At 46.4% G+C, this 20383-nt stretch overlaps 1 protein-coding gene across 12 annotated transcripts in view; it reads right to left on the reverse strand.

Moving 5' to 3' along the window:
* Nucleotides 1-20383, reverse strand: part of LOC139761067 (uncharacterized) — a 388802-nt gene that overhangs the window by 60422 nt on the left and 307997 nt on the right. For 10 of the 12 annotated variants that reach the window (XM_071684876.1, XM_071684875.1, XM_071684874.1 and 7 more), the window contains 3 exons: nucleotides 14678-14785; nucleotides 3719-3936; nucleotides 539-684 (listed from right to left, as the gene is read on the reverse strand). In XM_071684876.1, coding sequence (XP_071540977.1) covers nucleotides 539-684; nucleotides 3719-3936; nucleotides 14678-14785 — 472 coding nt within the window. The remainder of the gene's footprint in view (nucleotides 1-538; nucleotides 685-3718; nucleotides 3937-14677; nucleotides 14786-20383) is intronic. The other 2 variants (XM_071684871.1, XM_071684872.1) reach the window with 2 other exon arrangements.

A 20383-nucleotide genomic window follows, 5' to 3' on the forward strand; every position in this document is an offset into this window, starting at 1 on the left:
AGTCGGTGGTACAGAATGCACTATCTGTGTGACGAAGACAGGAGGACAGACTTAACACCTCTCCGTTGGTATTAGCCTCCACCAGGCGCGTCCCCAGGCTCTGTCTCTGCGTGGCTTCTTACCAGCACAAGGGGAGCTGGTTGTGTCCGCTCTGTCTCTGCCTGGCTTCTTACCAGCACAAGGGGAGCTGGTTGTGTCCGGTAAGGGAGCCAACTGGTACAAGTGGAAGTAGTTCTAACCGGTAAGGCAGCCTATCGGTATAGACGGAATTGCTTCCGACCGGTACAGTTAAGTTTGTATCTATACAACTATACCGGTGGAATTGGTCCAAGGTCACGGCTTACGATGTGTCTCACAGTAATACGTGTACTGGCATCCGCTACATGGGACCTCGTAAACTATACTCGCCGCGCTCCTGTCCCCACCTCGCTGTCTAGACCAACCTCCTCACCAGTACGACCGGCACGGGAAGCTCTACTGGTACTGGTCGGAGGTCACCGGTCACGACCAGTTGTGATGGATGGGGGAGGAAACTTACCGGTACTGGTCGAGCTGATCGTAAGCAGGCTTGGGGGCGTAGAGCGTATGTTCGCTGGCCATGTCGGTCGTGTCTTCCACACCTATCACCACCACCTCCTCCTCCTCCTCCTCCTCCTCCTCTTCTTCTTCCTTCACCTCTAAACACTGTAAAAGGGAGAGAGAAATGACATGTTATTCGATGCCTAGTGAAGAAAAACACTCTCAGACTACCCTCCCATTTTAACATACACAAAAAAAAAACACACAACTTCACCACACTTTTTGACCCATGAGCTCGCCCGGTGGACGTGGCTTGCTTCCTGAGCGCTGCCGGAGCCCTAGGTACGACCCTGGGAGTACGACGCTACGACCCTGTTGAGAAGCAAGACCATACGACCATAGGGTACGATGGTCTGGCTACTGCCCTTACCTTTATGGGTCGTACCGTCATTACTCAAGGGTCGTACCGTCATCATGCAATAACCAGTCTGCCTCGTCCTCCCGCCTTGTAACCCCAGGCCTCTTGTTTCAGTCTACGACAGGTAGAGATTATGATAAGAAGCCAATGGGTACCAGGCGAGGGTGTCCCATTAAACGCCTGTGAAGTAGCTGCAACGAAGAATGGAGAGACTGTTGGGGTCTAGATGGGTCGGGGAAATGTCATGGCGAAGCTTAGAGGAGAAAGCTGCACTCGGATGGCTTTGGAGAGTGTATGTATGGCAGCAGGGGGACGAGAGCTCGTGCGAATTTGAAAACAAAAAAAAAATACAGGGGAATAAAATATCTTCCAGGTATAGTCAGGGGAATACTATATAACAGGACGTGACAGCGATTACCAAATCACCTGCAGATGAAAAATAAGATGGATTTGGAAAGTAGGTGTTCGGAAAACCGTACCAAAAACAATGCAGGATTTCTGGATAAGAGTAACGACTATATGATAAAAGTTAACGGTAATAAAGTTTGGAAACTTCTGGCTATGGTATGCGTGGTAGAACTCTTAAATGCTGTTATGAGGTGCAGTTAACTTTAGTAGTGTTGGATTGCGAGGAAGTGGAAATGCGAGTGATTGGTATCAAGATAATGCAGGGGTACCTAATGGATTTGTATTGTCACCATGGCTGTTTAAGCGTTTTACGGATGGGTTAGATAAGAGGAGGGTCGAATGACTGATTGAGTATATAAATCATACGGTGGAACAGAATGGAGGCTAAGGCAGTTATTGTATGCGGATGACGCCGTTCTGATAACAGATTGGAAAGCACAGTCTGATATAGCAATGTCGTTTTAAATGATGTGGGTAGCTAGAGAATGCTCAGAGTAAATGTAAGAGTAAAAGGCTTCTATTCTTGAGAAAGTAACATTGATATGAGGCTGTATGATACAGAAGGAACACTTCTTTATGAGGTTCAGTCTTTCTGGAATCAATGACTGAAAGGAGTGGAAGCGGGAAAAAGAGAAGCGGGTAACTGAGTCCTTCATACACGAAGGACTGACGTAATATGTCAGGAGACTACATAAAATCGAGCAAGGAGACGTGAGAGAAGACACAGGTGGTGTGAAAAGCGACTGTCGCAAACAGGCATAGACGTAAATCTGGTACGGCGAACACAGGAAGACACATCTGCAAATCACGAACACAAGCATATCAATGAACTACTGTGATCAACAGAGCCATTCAGTTAAGGTAGGCGGAGGAAGGACCTGACCTTGTGACCATGTGTAATGGTGGAACACCGTGTGCGAAAGGCACAAGAGAGACCAGAATGAAGGATTCAAACACTGACGAACCAACATAAGCGGGTGTGTGGGGGTGAATCATTAAGAAACGCTAGGGTGCCAAACTTTACTCAACCGTACAGATTCTGGATCAAGGTAAGGATGGGTACGTGGGCCCAGAGGGTTTCTAGAGTTGATGCATTCCAGTTAAATAGGAAGAGGTTCTGAGACGTACACATGAACAGACTAACCCGAAGGCACGACTCTATATATAAGTGATATTACGTGAACCGGTAAAACTGAGGGAGGGGGAAAAAAAGGTCCTACGAGTGATAAAATGCCAGTCACTTATCCTAAGGGCACGTGCCATTCGGACACGTGGCATTTAAATGACCCTGTGCCATCTATCGACCCCGAACAATACAGCACGGCAAGAACACCATCACGATACAGTGTACGCTCTAGTGGTGATACCAGCCGTTGGCCGGCTACAGGGCAAGGGGTGGGGGTTTGTTGTGAGTGTCCGGGTTGTGCAGTGGTGAGGTGCGGGTGTGGCCAGCACAACTGACTCTACAAAACCAGGATGTAAGCGTTACTGACCTCGCTAGCTCACACGCCTCTCTCTCTATCTCTCTCTCTCTCTCCGCTACACAACCCGGGGCCGACTCTTTCTCTCTCTCTTTCTTTCTCTCTCTCTCTCCCTAGTTCTGACTCGTTCGCCCCTGCAATGAGGGAGGAAGCATTGAGTGACGCACAATGACACACAAAAAAAGAAGCCCTCATTATCCCCAGACAAAATTACCATACGAACCTAATGACATGTAATTACCATCTATAGTGACATGTAATTACAATCTAGGGGACAATTATGCATTATGAAGCCATTATTATAGACACACACACAAGAGGTAACACTGCTTGTTGTAAGGCAGTCCATAGTGTGAGGAGATGCACGGTGCGTACAGACATGAGGTTCTGGTCCCGTGGGTGTGCCAGTGAGGTGGTGCGAGGCTGGGCGTCTCACCTGCCACACCTTCTCCCCTGCTGCTGCTGGGTAGGGGTATGTGCTCTCAGGCCCCAGTGCCAAGGGAAGTCGAGGTCAACGGTGCTGGGGGTGTGAGGAGTGCTGGGGATGTGAGGGGTGCTGGAGGTGTGAAGGGAGCTGGGGTGTGAGGGACATTGGACAAAAGGCAGTGTGAGGGTGAGGCAGAAGGGTGCTGGACGGAAGGCAGTGTGAGGGTGAGGCAGGAGGGTGCTGGACAGAAGACAGTGAGGGTGAGGCAGGAGGGTGCTGGACAGAAGACAGTGAGGGTGAGGCAGGAAGGTGCTGGACAGAAGGCAGTGTGAGGGAGGAAGGTGCTGGACAGAAAGTAGTGTGAGGGAGGAGGGTGCTGGACAGAAGGCAGTGTGAGGGTGAGGCAGGAGGGTGCTGGACAGAAGGCAGTGTGAGGGAGGACTAAGGACCAGACAGGAGACCCACCTGACGCAGAGGACGGTGCTGGGGCGGGAGGAGACGCACCTGCCGCAGTGGTCGGTGCTGTGGTGTGGGCGGGGGAAGGATACCCACCTGCCGCAGGGCCCGGTGCTGTGGGGTGAGGGACTGGTGGTCGCCGTCCTCCTGCAGCAGGTCTTCTGTGACGGAGGCCCCTTCATCTGCTTCCCACAACGCCGTCGCCGCCGTCGTACTCTCCTCGCACTCTGGAACAAAGCGAGAGACACGTAAACAGACGAGGACCCAACAAATACCTTGATGAACTCCACCTAAACACGGGCGAACCGTACCCTAACATCACACTCCATCTTGGGTGAAAAGAATCCAGCCAAATAATAAAGTAAAACTGAATCAGGGTTCCGTAGGTGTTTGCACACCTGGCTCTCACAAAAGGTTATAGGAAAAGCGATAGACGAAAAAGGAGGAAGAGAATTCCCACAGGTTTCGAGGGAAGTAGCACAACGGTCAGTGCTCGAGGAGTTGGTCTCCACACACACAAAAACTGAGGGAGGCCACTCGAACGCTACGCATGATTCCGTATGTCTACACATTGAAGAAATGGTCTAAAGTTTGCCAGCTAACGGCATCTGATAATGGCTGTGTGTTGAGGTATTCAGAAGAGAATGTAACTGTATGATTTATGTGTACTCTGAAGGGCATTAGAATACAGTAACACATACTGCAGAGCCTAGTATAACTGTATTTTCAGAATACAGTAACACATACAATAGAGCCTAGTATAACTGTATTTTCAGAATACAGTAACACATACAATAGAGCCTAGTAAAACTGTGTTTTCAGAATACAGTAACACATACTGTAGAGCCTAGTAAAATTTATTTTCAGAATACAGTAACACATACTGTAGAGTCTAGTATGACTGTATTTTCAGAATACAGTAACACATACTGTAGAGTCTAGTATGACTGTATCTTCAGAATACAGTAACACATACTGTAAGCCTAATATAAATGTATTTTCAAAATACAGTAACACATACTGCAGAGCCTAATAAAATTGTATTTTCAGAATACAGTAACACATACTGCAGAGCCTAGTGTAACTGTATTTTCGTGACCAAAAAAGAACACCCTGATTATTATGGCTCTCAAACTAAATGCTTTTTATTTTTTCTTCAATAAAACAGCATATTTCAAAAGGTCATGTTTCATCTGTCCCTGTAACCACAACATCAAGGTTCTTTGCATCTCAGGTATCATAATGCTCAAAAGATGGGTGAGGAATGAGCCAGAACCCACTGGTAATTAACACCACTGATGAATTATGCAGTGTATACCATCACTAACACACACACACACACACACACACACACACACACACCTTCGAGGTAAGGCATTTTATCTATAGAGATGTCAGCAACAGATATCTTAAGGACTTTAACACTCCTTCATTCTTCAGTCTGTTTCTTCAACTTCTAAAGAAAGAAAGAAAAAAAAAACCACTTCTGTGATACACTTGTAAAATCCTGGCGGTTTAACCAGCGGGCAAAACAGAGATGTGTGACCTGAGAAACATCTCACTACGCCTGACCATTTATCTTACGCCCGACCTGAGTCCACTTACAGGTCGTCTTCCATGACCCCATTCGCCAACACAAGCCGCCGCCCGCCCGTTCACGCACCGTCACTCGATCGCTGCTAGTACGTACCTGTCCACCTCCTGCTTCAGGAGCTACGGCAGTCCCATCACGGGTCATCCAGGGGGAGGCCCGGCGTCCACCCTCCTAATACCATATCCATTTCGCTACATCAGAGCCAGAGACGTGATGCCCAAGTCGCCTCGCTGGTATCCCGGCGATGTGTGATGCCACAACACACGAGTCCCCGCACACACGCCCAGCCGCACACACGCCCACACCACGCTCGTGTCCTCACGCCCAGCCGCACACACGCCCACACCACGCTCGTGTCCTCACGCCCAGTCGCACACACGCCCGCACCAAGCTCGTGTCCTCACGCCCAGCCGCACACACGCCCACACCACGCTCGTGTCCTCACGCCCAGCCGCACACACGCCCACACCACGCTCGTGTCCTCACGCCCAGTCGCACACACGCCCGCACCACGCTCGTGTCCTCACGCCCAGCCGCACACACGCCCACACCACGCTCGTGTCCTCACGCCCAGCCGCACACACGCCCGCACCACGCTCGTGTCCTCACGCCCAGTCGCACACACGCCCACACCACGCTCGTGTCCTCACGCCCAGTCCGCACACACGCCCGCACCACGCTCGTGTCCTCACGCCCAGCCGCACACACGCCCACACCACGCTCGTGTCCTCACGCCCAGCCGCACACACGCCCGCACCACGCTCGTGTCCTCACGCCCAGCCGCACACACGCCCGCACCACGCTCGTGTCCTCACGCCCAGGTGCACACACGCCCACACCACGCTCGTGTCCTCACGCCCAGCCGCACACACGCCCACACCACGCTCGTGTCCTCACGCCCAGCCGCACACACGCCCACACCACGCTCTTGTTCCCACGCCCAGCCGCCCAGCCGCACACTACGCCCGCGTGCCCCATGCCCAGCCGCACACACGCCCGCACCACGCTCTTGTCCCCACGCCCAGCCGCACACACGCCCACCACCAGCGATGAGCAGTGATGCAAATATGTGGTCAATGCTCACGTCGCATGAGCAACTCATGCGACACACGGGACGATCGTAAACATATTACACGGGTCGTAAGCGTTAGCTTACCCAAGTTCCTGGGTTAGGGGGGGTATGGCATATACGAACCATCTGCGTTGGAGGGTGCAACATATACGAACCACATGTGTTGGAGGGTGCAACATATACGAACCACCCGTGTTGGAGGGTGCAACATATACGAACCACTCGTGTTGGAGGGTGCAGCATATACGAACCACATGTGTTGGAGGGTGCAACATATACGAACCACCCGTGTTGGAGGGTGCAACATATACGAACCACTCGTGTTGGAGGGTGCAGCATATACGAACCACATGTGTTGGAGGGTGCAGCATATACGAACCACACGTGTTGGAGGGTGCAACATATACGAACCACATGTGTTGGAGGGTGCAGCATATACGAACCACATGTGTTGGAGGGTGCAGCATATACGAACCACATGTGTTGGAGGGTGCAGCATATACGAACCACCTGTGTTGGAGGGTGCAACATATACGAACCACCTGTGCTGGAGGGTGCAACATATACGAACCACATGTGTTGGAGGGTGCAGCATATACGAACCACCTGTGTTGGAGGGTGCAGCATATACGAACCACCTGTGTTGGAGGGTGCAACATATACGAACCACCTGTGTTGGAGGGTGCAGCATATACGAACCACCCTGTGTTGGAGGGTGCAACATATACGAACCACCTGTGTTGGAGGGTGCAACATATACGAACCACATGTGTTGGAGGGTGCAACATATACGAACCACCTGTGTTGGGAGCCACCTGTGGTGGAGGCTGGGGTCAATTAGGCGAAGGCACCTTGGACCGTGTGTGTGCCACATCCGGCCTAGCCTATAAGCCAGTCACCAAGCTGGAGGGAGGGGCTGGTTGGTGGCTCGAGTGAGCCACACCTTCAGCGTCTGGTGCTACAGTCAACATCTACCATCCTCCATGGTTGCGTGTGAGCTGGTGCACAGTGTCCCCGTCTACCCATCCAACTGCGCGAACAACTCATGAAAAGGAACCGGATACATGGAAGTGTGCGTGTGTCTCATGGGCCAACACCCGAGGCAATGTGACAGGCCATGCCCATGACTGACCTACCCACCACAGGCTGCGCTCCGATCAGTAGCAGGGTCAGGACGGACTCTTTTGAAGCAACGTGTTTAGGGGGAGGAGGGGAGAGGCATAAGGTGACTGACCTACCCACCACAGGCTGCGCTCCGATCAGTAGCAGGGTCAGGACGGACTCTTTTGAAGCAACGTGTTTAGGGAGGAGGGGATTGGCGTAAGGTCTTGCGTGGCGTTTCAGATGTGCCCGTCTTAAGCTCTATGTCAAAGGTCCTTGAAATCCATACCAGCTTCGTCTGGCTAGGTTAGAGATCTCTATATACCAGCTCAGTCAAGGTCAGAAATCCATAAAATCCGTAGCAACTCAGTCAAGGTCAGAAATCCTTAAAACTCGCACCATCTTAATCTAGGTTTGAAATCCTTAAAATCTTCCACAGTTTAGGCAAGGTAACAGAGGCTAAAAATGAAAATCAATTTCCAACACAATCTCAAGAGCAATCATGGACCAGCCCAACGGAGCCCAGGCATTCTCTGAAAGAATTTCCACCAGGCAATCTTTTGCGCATCAATAAACACTCTATACTCCACGCCATTTACCAACGGCGTTGTCAGTAAAAGAAGATAAATGTGTATCATATATATATTGGAAAGGATCACAATTTTTGCGCGTGATCAAGATATTCCTATGAGTCCAAGGGGAAAATGAAACACGAAAAGTTCCCAAGTGCACTTTCGCGTAATAATCACATCATCAGGGGACACACATAAGACACATGGACTCATAGGAATATATATATATATATATATATATATATATATATATATATATATATATATATATATATATATATATATATTGGAAAGGATCACAATTTTGCGCGTGATCAAGATATTCCTATGAGTCCAAGGGGAAAATGAAACACGAAAAGTTCCCAAGTGCACTTTCGTGTAATAATCACATCATCAGGAGAGACACAAGAGAGGAATATAACAGTCAGTTGATATACATCGAAGAGACGAAGCTAGGACGCCGTTTGGTAAACAATCACATGTTTACCAAATGGCGTCCTAGCTTCGTCTCTTCGATGTATATCAACTGACTGTTATATTCCTCTCTTGTGTCTCTCCTGATGATGTGATTATTACACGAAAGTGCACTTGGGAACTTTTCGTGTTTCATTTTCCCCGTGGACTCATAGGAATATATACATATATAAACTATCCACCAGGCAAAGATCATCCCTCAGTATCTCTCTTTTCGGATAATACTTGTGAACTGAGGGCGACATACAACGCCTCAAACACACACACACACACACACACACACACACACACACACACACAAAAGAAATTCCTCGTGAGGGTTTGATCTGCAGGAATATGTGTTCGATGCCAAGGGTTGGGTTTTAAATGAAAGGGTTGTACCCGCCTCGTCCCCACGCCACCCGTCGCGCCGCCAGCCCGCTTACGGTGTGGTGGAAGGGTTCGAACCTTTCCAAAACCTGGATTTTTACTAGAGTCTGGTCTGCATCGTCTGTTGGAGGTGAGGCTAGAAATGTAAACATACGGTGTTGAAGGTTCCGTATGTATCATGTGTTGGAGACGCGAGTGAAAGTGTATAGTTGAAGGTTCTTTTGGAGATCTGAGGGAAAATGTATTATTGAAGACTCTGTCGCATTAGTGTGTGTGTGTGTGTGTGTGTGTGTGTGTGTGTGTGTGTGTGTAAAAGCTGGTCTGATGGGATTCAACAATTGTGGTGCAGGGGTGTGTAACGAGGGACCATTTGTGTTCGTTAATGATGAAATGTTTGTCCAGTGTGAAACACTGTTTTATACTGGTGTTCAACCATTTTGTTCAACCAGAACTTTATTTATTCATCGATTTTTGTATTTATTTTGGAGGGAGTTAAATGAGAGAAAAGGCAAATATATATATATATATATATATATATATATATATATATATATATATATATATATATATAGGGGAGAAAGAGTACTTCCCACGTATTCCCTGCGTGTCGTACAAGGCGATTAAAAGGGGAGGGAGCGGGGGGCTGGAAATCCTCCCCTCTCGTTTTCAATATTCCAAAAGAAGGAAGAGAGAAGGGGGCCAAGTGAGGATACTCCCTCAAAGGCTCAGTCCTCTGTTCTGAACGCTACCTCTCTAACGAGGGAAATGGCGAACAGCATGAAATATATATATATATATATATATATATATATATATATATATATATATATATATATTTTTTTTGTCGCTGTCTCCCGCGTTTGCGAGGTAGCGCAAGGAAACAGACGAAAGAAATGGCCCAACCCACCCTCATACACATGTATATACATACGTCCACACACGCAAATATACATACCTACACAGCTTTCCATGGTTTACCCCAGACGCTTCACATGCCTTGATTCAATCCACTGACAGCACGTCAACCCCGGTATACCACATCGCTCCAATTCACTCTATTCCTTGCCCTCCTTTCACCCTCCTGCATGTTCAGGCCCCGATCACACAAAATCTTTTTCACTCCATCTTTCCACCTCCAATTTGGTCTCTTCTCCTCGTTCCCTCCACCTCCGACACACATATCCTCTTGGTCAATCTTTCCTCACTCATTCTCTCCATGTGCCCAAACCATTTCAAAACACCCTCTTCTGCTCTCTCAACCACGCTCTTTTTATTTCCACACATCTCTCTTACCCTTACGTTACTTACTCGATTAAACCACCTCACACCACACATTGTCCTCAAACATCTCATTTCCAGCACATCCATCCTCCTGCGCACAACTCTATCCATAGCCCACGCCTCGCAACCATACAACATTGTTGGAACCACTATTCCTTCAAACATACCCATTTTTGCTTTCCGAGATAATGTTCTCGACTTCTACACATTCTTCAAGGCTCCCAGAATTTTCGCCCCCTCCCCCACCCTATGATCCACTTCCGCTTCCATGGTTCCATCCGCTGCCAGATCCACTCCCAGATATCTAAAACACTTCACTTCCTCCAGTTTTTCTCCATTCAAACTCACCTCCCAATTGACTTGACCCTCAACCCTACTGTACCTAATAACCTTGCTCTTATTCACATTTACTCTTAACTTTCTTCTTTCACACACTTTACCAAACTCAGTCACCAGCTTCTGCAGTTTCTCACATGAATCAGCCACCAGCGCTGTATCATCAGCGAACAACTGACTCGCTTCCCAAGCTCTCTCATCCCCAACAGACTTCATACTTGCCCCTCTTTCCAAAACTCTTGCATTCACCTCCCTATACATATATATATATATATACTTAACAACATTGAGCTTTAAGTCTCAGTGGCTGTCTTCAACACTTTGACCCTTAAGTCATTAGTGATTAAGACCGTTCACAGGCCAGGCGCTTAAGGTCTGCTCTCTAACGTGCCCGGGTTGCGTCAGTTGTCCTTCCATATTGGTCAACCACCACCTCCGACCAGGGGCGTGTGGCTCTGTGGCTGATGACCGGAACGGCGCTCCACCACTCCACCACGGTGGCTCCACTGATGACACACACACACACACACACACACACTGACCTCACCTCCGCTGTTAAAAGGTGAATTTAGACACAAAATTCTCCTCAATACACACATATTTTCGACCACTCAAAGTCCGTGAGCTGAACGGTCGACCGCCTGCAACCTCAACCTCCTACAAAGTAATTCTCGACTCATACCTCGACTTCTTCACTACATTCTATAACACCATTCGTGCAACCAAGTCTTGGAAAGCTCCTTCCGTCTTTTCAAGAAATTAAAACTTTACCATCAGGGCTAACGAATGGATGTTCTAATGTCCATCCTCTCCTCAGGCTATACCACCCAACAGGACACTTCTAATCCGGTCTAATTCTAATTCAAATCAAGAGAGAGCGTCTCACGTTCCTTTCCCATTAGGTCAACAGGTGTGACTCAGGGTCTGCTCTTACGAGGCCTTGCGTCTCAAATCGTCCCTCTCTCATGACGCCCGCCAGGGTCTGCCTTGTCATTACGAGCCACAATGGATCCCAACCTTGGCTGAGCCAGTGAATAATTTCCCTTCCCTCACTCACTGCTCACTGTTCTCATTAACTCGTGAGTCTCGGCTGACCCTTAATCGTTTCAAAAGGAACACCCTTTCACAAGTTGTGAGGGTTAGGATCTTCTCGCTAACCTTCCCTATTCTGGCTTTCCCGTCGCATCTACGACACTGCCATTGTCGATGGGGTGGACTAATTTCTAATATATATATGGACGATCTTACTGCAGTAGGGAGAGAGCCATACATGCAGTGAGACAGCGTGTATGGCCGTAAGACCATTTCGAACACCTGAAGCATGTGTTCGGGTTGATTTCATTTCGACTGGCGTGTAAACCGCGAAGATGGCAGCCTTGACGACCCTGTTCATCGAGAGGCTTAGAACCACAATATACCGAGCCAAACCACCCAGTAAGAACAAACCAGTGAATCTTTAGCCTTCATAACCACATCGTTCATCAAATCTCCAACATTTAACCGACGCAGCGTTAGGCCCTCATCTGAGGAACGACTCACATACGAGGAAGCATTTATTTAACAATTCAACCCAGAACTGGTGAAGGTCTATTCTAAACCTGTGTTTGTCGTGTCAACACTTTACCCTCTTCCTCCTTTTTTGTATCGATCGTCCACAATAGATTTTCTTCACACTTCATGTCCATTTTCGTATCATCCCACACACCTGCCTGACTTAAAAGTTCGCTCCCTCCTTGCGTGTCACTGCAAGTCCCGATATGATGTTCCATTTCTTGTAAAACGCTGCCATCTATAGTTCAATACTACCTCGCCCTTGCAACGCTCTTCCCCAGCACGATCTTGAAATTTCCTTCACTCTACCATACGTGGCGCTCTGTGTATACATAGTTATGACTTAATATTTGCAAGGAAGGTTTTATCTGAGCTGGGTGGGGGCTCATGTATACGGCAACAGCGCATAGGGTAAGTACGTACGTCTTACAAGCTGTTGGCCGTGTGTATCTCGCTTGCGTTTGCTGAGTTGATGAGAGAGAGAGAGAGAGAGAGAGAGAGAGAGAGAGAGAGAGAGAGAGAGAGAGAGAGAGAGAGAGAGAGAGAGAGAGAGAGAGAGAGAGAGAGAGAGAGAGAGAGAGAGAGAGAATACCAAGAACAATGACTGACTCCCGAGTGATATAGTACATACCTATCTTTCCTTACCTCTCTCTCTCTCTCTCTCTCTCTCTCTCTCTCTCTCTCTCTATATATATATATATATATATATATATATATATATATATATATATATATATATCCCTGGGGATAGGGGAGAAAGAATACTTCTCACGTATTCCCTGCGTGTCGTAGAAGGCGACTAAAAGGGGAGGGAGCGGGGGGCTGGAAATCCTCCCCTCTTGTTTTTTTTTTTATAATTTTCCAAAAGAAGGAACAGAGAAGGGGGCCAAGTGAGGATATTCCCTCAGAGGCCCAGTCCTCTGTTCTTAACGCTACCTCGCTAACGCGGGAAATAGCGAATAGTATGAAAAAAAAAAAAAAAAAAAAAAAAAAATATATATATATATATATATATATATATATATATATATATATATATATATATATATATATATATATATATTGTTCCATGTGTGGCAAGGTGGCGATGGGAATGAATAAAGGCAGACAGTGTGAATTGTGTGCATGGGCATATACGTATGTGTCTGTGTGTGTATATATATGTGTACATTGAGATGTACAGGTATGTATATTTGCGTGTGTGGTCGTGTATGTATATACATTGTGTACGGGGGGGGGGGGGTTGGACCATTTCTTTCGTCTGTTTCCTTGCGCTACCTCGCAAACGCGGGAGACAGCGACAAAGCAAAATAATATATATATATATATATATATATATATATATATATATATATATATATATATATATATATATATATATATATAACGAGAGGTCACCTCGAGCAAAAGCGGTGTTTTCACCAATGCACGGATGTGGGATGCCGTGTCCTACATGGTATTAAAAGCCTGGTGTGTGTGTGTGTGTGTGTGTGTGTGTGTGTGTGTGATATAAGAGATAGGCGTCTTCTTGCACATCTACGGTAAACAATGGTTCGCTGTTGTGTACACTAACACAGTCACTCCTTAACTCCCCGTCACTACCCTGAGCACGACGGCACGACCCTTGAGCACGACGGTACGACCCTTGAACACGACATTACGACCCTTGAACACAACGGTACGACCCTTGAGCACGACGGCACGACCCTTGAACAAGATACTTAGGCCCTTGAGCACGACGGAATAACCCAATAAAATCGCCAGGTTGGGTAAAAAAAAAAAAAAAAAAGGGGTCGTATCGTCGTGTTCAAAGGATCGTTCCGTCGTGCTCAAGCGTCGTGCTATCGTGCAGGTCAATCTCAGGGGTCGTACCGTCGTGCTCAAGGGTCGTACTATCGTGCAGGTCAATCTCAGGGGTCGTACCGTCGTGCTCAAGGGTCGTACTATCGTGCAGGTCAATCTCAAGGGTCGTAACGTCGTGCTCAAGGGTCGTACTATCGTGCAGGTCAATCTCAGGGGTCGTACCGTCGTGCTCAAGGGTCGTACTATCGTGCAGGTCAATCTCAAGGGTCGTAACGTCGTGCTCAAGGGTCGTACTATCGTGCAGGTCAATCTCAAGGGTCGTACCGTCGTGCTCAAGGGTCGTACTATCGTGCAGGTCAATCTCAAGGGTCGTACCGTCGTGCTCAAGGGTCGTACTATCGTGCAGGTCAATCTCAAGGGTCGTACCGTCGTGCTCAAGGGTCGTACCGTCGTGCTCAAGGGTTGTGCCGTCGTGTTCAAGGTATACACAGACTCTCACGGTCACGGAGGCAGCCAAGGCCGGTCGGGGAAGTCAAGAGAGAGCCGGTTGATCCCAAGGCCTGTAGACTGTGGGAGGAGATAAGTGTTTGGGACTGAACCAGTTGATCCCAAGGCCTGCAGACTACCGGAGGAGACAGGTGTTTGGGACTGAACCAGTTGATCCCAAGGCCTGCAGACTGCGGGACGGGACCGTCTGGGACTGAATTGGTTGATCCCAAGGCCTGCAGACTACCGGAGGAGACAGGTGTTTGGGACTGAACCAGTTGATCCCAAGGCCTGCAGACTGTGGGAGGAGACAGGTGTCTGGGACTGACCTGGGGTTGCTGGGGCGGGCGACGCTGGGGTCTGGGTCGCCGCTGAGCCACACGGGCGAGGAAGACACGTTGGCCCGCACAGGTCGCACTCCACGCCAGCCTCCACACCTGCAGGACGAGAGACGTACACGATTTGAGTCTACCAACGATGTGTACACACACACACACACACAGTATTACATACATACACTCAGTACTACATAATCTAAACCTATGATTCTACATATAAACCCAGCAATCCACATACGAGTTCATAATTACACACATACACCCAGTATCACACACACACACACACACACACACACACACACACACACAGACACACAGTATTTCACACACACACACACACACACACACACACAAACACACACACAGACACACACACACACACACACACACACAGTACCTGGGAAAGAACAGTGAGGTTAACAAATGTGGTACACAAGGTGGGTGTGGGAGTGTGGGGAGGCAGGGAGAGCGTGTGGGGTCCAGATGCGAAGCAGACAATGGAGGCCTCACCACCACAGCTGCTCCTCCTCCTCCTCCTTCTCCTCCCACCGCTGCTCTGCAGTTGCACAAGAAACGATTGTTACATCCAATAGCCTCCTCCTCCTCCTCTTGTAGGGAGACCCTCCCCTGACCTCTGCGTCGCGGCGCGAGCAAACGTTACGTAACGCGACGCTCAAAAACGGAAAGGATCGACTTCGCGTTATCATAATCCACGAGGAAATGTGCATGATACTGACGCTGCGTAGTGATCTATAGCGACCGTACGAAAGTCTCGACCTTGTGTGTTGATCTACTGAGGAAAATACATGAGTTTTTGACTTCACATAGCACGTATGGTGTAATAAAAAAAAAAATATTGACTTCGCATACTGAGCTACAATGAAAATACACAAGTTTTGACTTCTCATGTGATATGTAGTAAAACAAAAACAACAACAAGACTTTGACTTCATCCTGAACCCTACAACCCTTGAGCACGACGGTACGACTCTTGAGCACGACGGTACGACCCGTAAGCACGACGGTACGACTTGTGAGCACGACGGTACGACTCTTGAGCACGACGGTACGACCCGTAAGCACGACGGTACGACTTGTGAGCACGACGGTACGACCCGTAAGCACGACGGTACGACTTGTGAGCACGACGGTACGACTCTTGAGCACGACGGTACGACCCGTAAGCACGACGGTACGACTTGTGAGCACGACGGTACGACTCTTGAGTACGACGATAAGACCCTTGAGCACGACGGTACGACTCTTGAGCACGACGGTACGACTTGTGAGCACGACGGTACGACTCTTGAGTACGACGATAAGACCCATGAGCACGACGGTACGACCCATGAGCACGACGGTACGACTCTTGAGCACGACGGTACGACCTTTGAGCACGACGGCACGACCCATGAGCGCGACGGCACGACCCATGAGCACGACGGTACGACCCTTGAGCACGACGGTACGACCCTTGAGCACGACGGTACGACCCTTGAGCACGAAGGTACGACCCTCGAGCACGACAGTGCGACCTTGAGGTACGATGACCTCGTTCTTACGACCCGACCCCGTTGGGATCGAGTCAAAAGACCCCTGGCCCTCGTGACCCAAGGGAGACACGTTTCTGCCGACGCACAAGAAGAGAAGTGTGACCGTTCTTGCTGAGAAATCCCTCACATACATCATCCTGTGTGACCCTTTCAATCAGCGGATAAAAACCGACCTATCATCTCTTCTTCCCCTAATTAACGTGCGCAACGTCTGAAATGCGCCTCGATGAATGAACCAGCCTCGCTCGGAGGGCGTCAGCGCGCTGAGCCACCTCCCTCTTCAGCTCTCCCTCCAAGAAGCATTTAACTCCTTCGTGAGCCACCTCTCTCCTCAGCTCTCCCTCCAAGAAGCATTTAACTCCTTCGTGAGCCACCTCCCTCCTCAGCTCTCCCTCCAAGAAGCATTTAACTCCTTCGTGAGCCACCTCTCTCCTCAGCTCTCCCTCCAAGAAGCATTTAACTCCTTCGTGAGCCACCTCCCTCCTCAGCTCTCCCTCCAAGAAGCATTTAACTCCTTCCGTGAAGATGGATGAGGCCAGAGATCTCTTGAGATATTTGAAGGCGGGTACACACAGTTTCTCCTGCAATATCCAATATTCTGGCTGGGTTTTAAATACGCTTTCTCTACCCCCTCTCTTCTCTCTCCCAGGGAGCCGGCAATGCCACAGTCCATGTGTGTGTGTGTGTGTGTGTGTGTGTGTGTGTGTGTGTGTGTGTGTGTGTGTGTCTGTGCGCGCGCGTAAGACAATCACCCCACCAAAACACACACACACACACAACCATTTGCCGCTGAACGCCTAAAGTGGAGAATACACACACACACACACACACACACACACACCAACGCCCATTACAGAGAACACTGTAATGTACATGAGGGTGTGGCCAGCCCCACCCCGTGATGGCGTGTCTGTGGCGCGGTGGGTGTGTCTGTGGCGCGGTGGGTGTGGCTGTGGCGCGGTGGGTGTGGCTGTGTGGTCTGTTCAGCAGGGAGGTGGAAGGTCTGGCCTTACGGTGGGACGGGCTATTACGGACCTTTTCCCATAGCACTCATCTCTCTCTCCCTGAACCCATTCCTTTGTAACCTGCCGGCTACAGCATAGATCAGTGATGTCATAGCCTTTGCTAGTCAGTAATAACAAAGTCAAAAACAGCAATAATAACAATAATAATAATAATAATGATTACTAATAACCGAATAATCATAACGCCAATAAAAAATACATCTACTACTACTACTACTACTACTACTAATAATAATAATAATAATAACATAATGATAACAAATAATAATAATAATAATGAATAATAATAAGTTATAATAATAATAATAATAATAATAATAATAATAATAATAATAATCTATCTTTCAAACTATTCGCCATTTCCCGCGTTAGCGAGGTAGCGTTAAGAACAGGGGACTAATAATAATAATAATAATAATAATAATAATAATAATAATAATACCATTATTGTTTTCCACACATGTTTACTGTTTCCCATCTTAAGGGAAGTTAGCGTCAGGAACAGACAAGAGAAACTAACAAATGGCCTCACTTGCTCACACATCCATTCTCAACCTGCCATGTATAATACACCGAAACCAGACCTCACCATCCACACTGAAACCTCGCTCAATAATGCCCTGGTTTTAAAATCCCTGGTCGCTTCATGTACCCTGCTTCTATAATAATAATAATAATAATAATAATAATAATAATAATAATAATAATAATGACATAATAATAATAATAATAAATGATAATAATGATAATAATAATAATAATAATAATAATAATAATAATAATAATGACATAATAATAATAATAATAAATGATAATAATGATAATAATAATAATAATAATAATAATAATACTGATAATAATAATAATAATAATAATAATAATAATAATAATAATAATGACATAATAATAATAATAATAAATGATAATAATGATAATAATAATAATAATAATAATAATAATAATAATAATAATAATAATGACATAATAATAATAATAATAAATGATAATAATGATAATAATAATAATAATAATAATAATAATAATACTGATAATAATAATAATAATAATAATAATAATAATAATAATAATAATAATAATAATAATAATAATGACATAATAATAATAATAATAATAATAATAATAATAATAATAATGATAATAATAATAATAATAATAATGATAATAATAATGATAATAATAATAATAATAATAATAATAATAATAATAATAATAATAATAATGATAACGATAATAATAATAATAATAATAATAATAATAATAATAATAATAATGATAATAATAATAATAATAATGATAATAATAATAATGATAATAATAATAATAATAATAATAATGACATGATAATAATAATAATAATAATAATAATAATAATAATAATAATAATGACATAATAATAATAATAATAATAATAATAATAATAATGATAATAATAATAATGATAATGATAATAATAATAATAATAATAATAATAATAATAATAATAATGACATAATAATAATAATAATAATAATAATAATAACAATAATACTGATAATAATAATAATAATAATGACATAATAATAATAATAATAATAATAATAATAATAATAATAATGATAATAATAATAATGATAATGATAATAATAATAATAATAATAATAATAATAATAATAATCCATCCCTGGTGATAGGGGAGAAAGAATACTTCCCACGTATTCCCTGCGTGTCGTAGAAGGCGACTAAAAGGGGAGGGAGCGGTGGAGGCTGGAAATCCTCCCCTCTCGTTTTTAGTTTACCTAAAGAAGGAACAGAGAAGACCCCAAGTGAGGATATTCCCTCAAAGGCTCAGTCCTCTGTTCTTAACGCTACCTCGCTGACGCGGGAAATGGTGAATAGTATGAAAGAAAAAAAATAATAATAATGTCTTTCAACATGCAAAATATACTGTCTCTACTCTGTGTATCTAATCACTTGCGCTCCTTTAGAATGACTTAGTTCAACTCTCTCTTAATTTAGCGCGGGGCTGGCGCAAACCGCAACTGGCGACCGCAGACATGAACGTCTGCATCTAAAACTAAGTTTTACATTTGTACCTGGCGGGGTAGGGAGAGAGAGAGAGAGAGAGAGAGAGAGAGAGAGAGAGAGAGAGAGAGAGAGAGAGAGAGAGAGAGAGAGAGAGAGAGAGAGCCGTGTTTTTTTCCAGTGGGGGACAAGTGTGGTAGTGGGAGGAGAGGTGGGTGGATAGGGTGGTTGTGGCGTAACATGCAAATGAACTCCTGGGAAAAAATAAAAAAACAGATGGGTTAATGTCAGGCCAAGTCGTCCCTGTGGAGATGTGGAGAAATCTCTGACCCCCAGCCAGACAGGGGACAAGATAACACACATATATGTCCCGTGGGAGGATAATATAATACCAGCGCATCCCAGCGTACCATAGGATGATCTATGTAGATGGTGACGGGATAGTACAGCAGAGGGCTCCTCCCTCACCCACCACTATAGATGGAGACGGGATAGTACAGCAGAAGGCTCCTCCCCACCCACCACTATAGATGGAGACAGGATAGTACAGCAGAAGGCTCCTCCCCCACCCACCACTATAGATGGAGACAGGATAGTACAGCAGAAGGCTCCTCCCCACCCACCACTATAGATGGAGACAGGATAGTACAGCAGAAGGCTCCTCCCCACCCACCACTATAGATGGAGACAGGACAGTACAGCAGAAGGCTCCTCCCTTACCCACCACTATAGATGGAGACGGGATACTAATGTCGAATGCTCCTTCGTAAAACGAAAACAAAAACACCCACGCCGGGAACCCGCCATGGAGTCATGACCCACAAACCCCGCGGGGTGGCAGACTGAACTAACACAATCGCGTCCTCAAACCATCCTGGTCCCTACGACAGACCATTCAGGATCACTACCATCCTGCAGTTCAAATCACCATTCCTAACTACCCCCCAACCCCACACACACACACACACTACCCACGAAGTCGATCGCACCTTCTCATACCCTTCGACGGCGCCACAGCGCTGCCGAAGCAAAACCCGACAGGGTCGAACTTCGGACAACTCGACCAGGCGGGAATGTGGATCGCCTCACGCTACCTG

The sequence above is a fragment of the Panulirus ornatus genome, chromosome 39, assembly GCF_036320965.1.
Source record: "Panulirus ornatus isolate Po-2019 chromosome 39, ASM3632096v1, whole genome shotgun sequence".
In the NCBI taxonomy this organism is placed as follows: domain Eukaryota; kingdom Metazoa; phylum Arthropoda; class Malacostraca; order Decapoda; family Palinuridae; genus Panulirus; species Panulirus ornatus.